Genomic DNA, 3,740 nt, shown 5'->3' on the forward strand with positions numbered 1-3,740 from the left:
GTTGCTCTAGGATTTACCTCCACTGTTTAAGAATGCCATGATTAGCTCATGACTTGAGGTTATACATGTCATTTTACAGTTAACAAGCTTGATGTGATTAGAGCTGCTAGTCAAGCTGACAGGGCACCAGGAAGACTTCGTGTAACTCCTGTGACTGTGGCAAATGGGCAGATAATCCGTGTGGCTGCTGTTGGTATTAGCGAATCTGGAGAAGCTTTTTCAAACTCGTCAACTCTTTCTCTCAGGTGGGAACTGAGCAGTTGCAAAAATTTCGCGTACTGGGATGATGATTATAACTCAAAAATGACAAACTCTAGCTGGGAGAGATTTCTGGCTCTTCGCAATGAATCAGGATTGGTAAAGATATTAACCAATTCCCTCGTCTATTTCATTCTTCCGATGTTAAATTATATATCTTTGACCATATACTGTTTTGACAGTGCACTGTTCGAGCCACGGTTTCTGGTATTGATTATTCTGTTAAAAGCCAATACTCAACTCTGCTTCCACAAGGTTCGGAAAGTACTCTCACTGATGCTGTACGCTTACAGGTATGCATGTTGGAAGATTCGTTGTTATTCATTACTCCCACATTTTTTTATTATGTATTCCCGCAAAGGCTCCAATTAGTTTTTTTTCTATAGTTATCTGAATTAACTTGTTACTATCACAGATACGGCTGTAGTTGTTTCTTATTTCTGTAAATTGGTTGAATATGCAGTTGGTTTCCACACTAAGAGTCACACCAGAGTTCAACCTGGTATTCTTTAATCCTAATGCCAAGGTAAATCCTACTCATTAGCAAGCGTTTATTTTGGTGCATACATTGATACATTGGAAGCATTTGATGGTTTGAGTATATGCATTTCCCTGTATCTTTATTGGTCTCTGGTTATACAATTTTTGAGAGAACCAGAACTAGGTCTGTAGTACTAATTCAATAGTTTTCCAACCAAAGGTAAATTTGTCAATGACTGGAGGGAGCTGTTTGTGGGAAGCAGTTGTGAATAATTCTCGTGTAGCAGAAGTTATACGGCTCCCATCTGGGCTGCAATGCTCGCAAATGATGCTGTCTCCAAAAGGGTTAGGAACTACACTCGTGACAGTGTACGACATTGGGGTTTCCCCTCCACTTTCAGCTCTTGCGTTGGTAAGTGTGTGTTCTAAACATGATAAGCTAATTTTGGAGAATTGTGGGATTTTATTGATTTGTTAATGTATGTGGAAAATGACTATGACTTCTAACGGAGAATATTTTGGGGCCTGTTGTGTGGAGATCAGTGTCTGGATTTTCACTCTTGATTTTTATGAACCCTGAATCTTTCATGCAATTTTTATCATACAGATTAAAGTTGCAGATGTGGACTGGATAAAGATTGCATCTGCGGATCAGATAAGTATAATGGTATGTTTAGCAGGTCTATCACTTTCGTTAGTATTATGCTATTCCCTCCCCGTCTGTTTTTAGTTCTTTTTTGGTTCCACATTGCTTTTTGTGATATCTAGTATGGTATTCTCATGCTTAATTTGAATGCGGCAGGAAGGAAGTACACACTCCATTGATCTCTTGACTGGCATTGACGATGGGATGACCTTTGATTCTTCCCAGGTTTAAGACATAATATTTGTAGATAACTTGATTCACTGTTCTTGTTTTCCTTTCTCTAACATATTATGAAAATAAGCATTGTCTATCTAGCTACAACAATCTAATATACCTGAATTATATATATTATCAATAGAAAAAAAAATGATATTTTGTAATACGATGTCTCTTTATGACTTAATTTGTTTATTAGCTCTTCATACAAGTTATTGATTACTGAACTGTCAATAAGTGCAGTACCCACTTATGGACATTATGGTGCATATCGAGGATGATCTCGTGGAGCATGTCGTTGATGATGATTTACTTTCTGTTGGTGAACACGTGGCAACTTCCTCTTTTAAAGTTGCTGCTAGACGACTGGGAATAACAACCCTATATGTGGGTTTTCTTCTTGACTCTTTCCTTGCTGTTATGATTTTCTTCTAGAACTAGGATATTTAGGTACATCTGAAGCAAACTTTTTTAATAGGTCAGCGCAAGACAACAGTCAGGAGATAAAGTAGTAAGCCAAACTATTAAAGTCGAAGTTTATTCCCCACCAAGACTTCAACCAGAAGGAATATTTCTTGTTCCTGGTGCTTCGTACGCGGTATGATATATGGAATATTTAATCTTTTTCTTTTAATCTCTGAGATTTGGGTCACTGTGTAGCACATAACAATTTTTTTGTCTGATAAGCATTTTTTATTTTGGTACTTATAGCTCACTGTTGAAGGAGGCCCGACCATGAATGTTTCTGTTGACTACACCACTGTGGATAACGAAGTTGCAAAGATTGAAAAATCAGGACGCCTATACGCAACATCACCCGGCAACACGGTAGGGGCCAAAAGGCTTTGAGATCTACCTTTTTAAAAAAAAAATACTCAAATCCAATTAAGCAGAACAAAATTTGGCTGAAAATTCCAGCTATGCTCTATGGAAAGATATGGACTTGAAAGATATGAAATTTTGACCTTGTTTCTTTTGTGACCAGACAATCTATGCAACTATTTACGGGAGTGAAGGTACTGTAGTTTGTCGGGCAACAGGCAATGCTGAAGTAGGGATTCCTGCTGCTGCAATGCTGGTAGCTCAAAGTGACACTGTGGCCGTTGGACATGAAATGCCTATGTCCCCATCATTTCCTGAGGTTAGAATCATTAGCCAGAAATAACTCGCTGCTTAAGTTAATTCGTCTGGAGTTCTCACTTCCAAAATCTGATTCTTGGTATTATCAGGGAGACCTTTTGTCTTTCTATGAGCTCTGCAGAGCATACAAGTGGACTATTGAAGATGAGGAGGTCCAATTCAGTGTTCACCATTACAGTATAAATAGTAATTTATTTTTCCGACTCCCATGTTTATGACATAAAGCTCTGTTTTTTCTTGTTAAGGTGTTGATTTTCATTGAATCATCCATTAATGCGGAAGAGAATGCTGGTTTTGTCAATGTCGTCCAAGGAAGGTAACTTAAGATTATCGCATGTGCTCTTGCATTTTTATACACTATAGATTAATAAGATGCAAACCGTTGTTCAATTATGGTTATTATTTATTTTCAGGTAAGGATAATTATAAACTTTTCCCTATAGGGAAGTTGCTTTTCACTAGTCTAAAATATCCTTACAAGGCATCATCATGCTCAACATCATACAACTTTTTGAAGTTGGCTTAGCTAGTGCAATTAGCTTGCACGTAAAACATTGTTCGAACTAATATTTACTCAAGCTTAGAAGCCAAAGACACAGTTTGTTAGTTATAACTTGAGCTTAGTATTCCTGTATTTTGTTCAGCTAAGGTTTATGCAGATTAGTAAACTTTGACCGTCCATCTATACAACTCAACAAATTCTAAAGAGCAGCTTATCTTTTCTCTTACAGATCAGCTGGCAAAACCAGAGTCACAATTGCCTTCTCATGTGATTTCGTGTCTCCTGGCTTGTACTCTGAATCTAGAACGTATGAAGCGTCGATGATTTTATCTGTTGTGCCTGATCTCCCACTTTCTCTGGGGACGCCTATGACTTGGGTGCTTCCGCCTTTTTATACATCATCAAGTCTATTACCTTCATCTTTAGAGCCACAAAAGCATAGGGATGGTCAAAGTCACAGAGGCAATATTGTCTATTCCATATTGAAAGACTGTAGTT

General features: G+C 37.8%; 1 protein-coding gene across 1 annotated transcript in view; it reads left to right on the top strand.

Annotated features, from left to right (window-relative positions):
* The window catches only part of LOC104728404 (nuclear pore complex protein GP210), a gene marked incomplete at its 3' end in the record, with an annotated part of 22,451 nt that extends 18,715 nt beyond the window's left edge, over window positions 1–3,736 (top strand). Inside the window, exons 16-25 of the mRNA XM_019231972.1 lie at window positions 1,038–1,150; window positions 1,346–1,405; window positions 1,541–1,609; window positions 1,844–1,987; window positions 2,079–2,198; window positions 2,312–2,428; window positions 2,586–2,741; window positions 2,830–2,892; window positions 2,986–3,056; window positions 3,472–3,736. Of these exons, the coding sequence (XP_019087517.1) occupies window positions 1,038–1,150; window positions 1,346–1,405; window positions 1,541–1,609; window positions 1,844–1,987; window positions 2,079–2,198; window positions 2,312–2,428; window positions 2,586–2,741; window positions 2,830–2,892; window positions 2,986–3,056; window positions 3,472–3,736 (1,178 nt within the window). The remainder of the gene's footprint in view (window positions 1–1,037; window positions 1,151–1,345; window positions 1,406–1,540; window positions 1,610–1,843; window positions 1,988–2,078; window positions 2,199–2,311; window positions 2,429–2,585; window positions 2,742–2,829; window positions 2,893–2,985; window positions 3,057–3,471) is intronic.

This window comes from Camelina sativa, chromosome 11, assembly GCF_000633955.1.
Source record: "Camelina sativa cultivar DH55 chromosome 11, Cs, whole genome shotgun sequence".
NCBI lineage: Eukaryota > Viridiplantae > Streptophyta > Magnoliopsida > Brassicales > Brassicaceae > Camelina > Camelina sativa.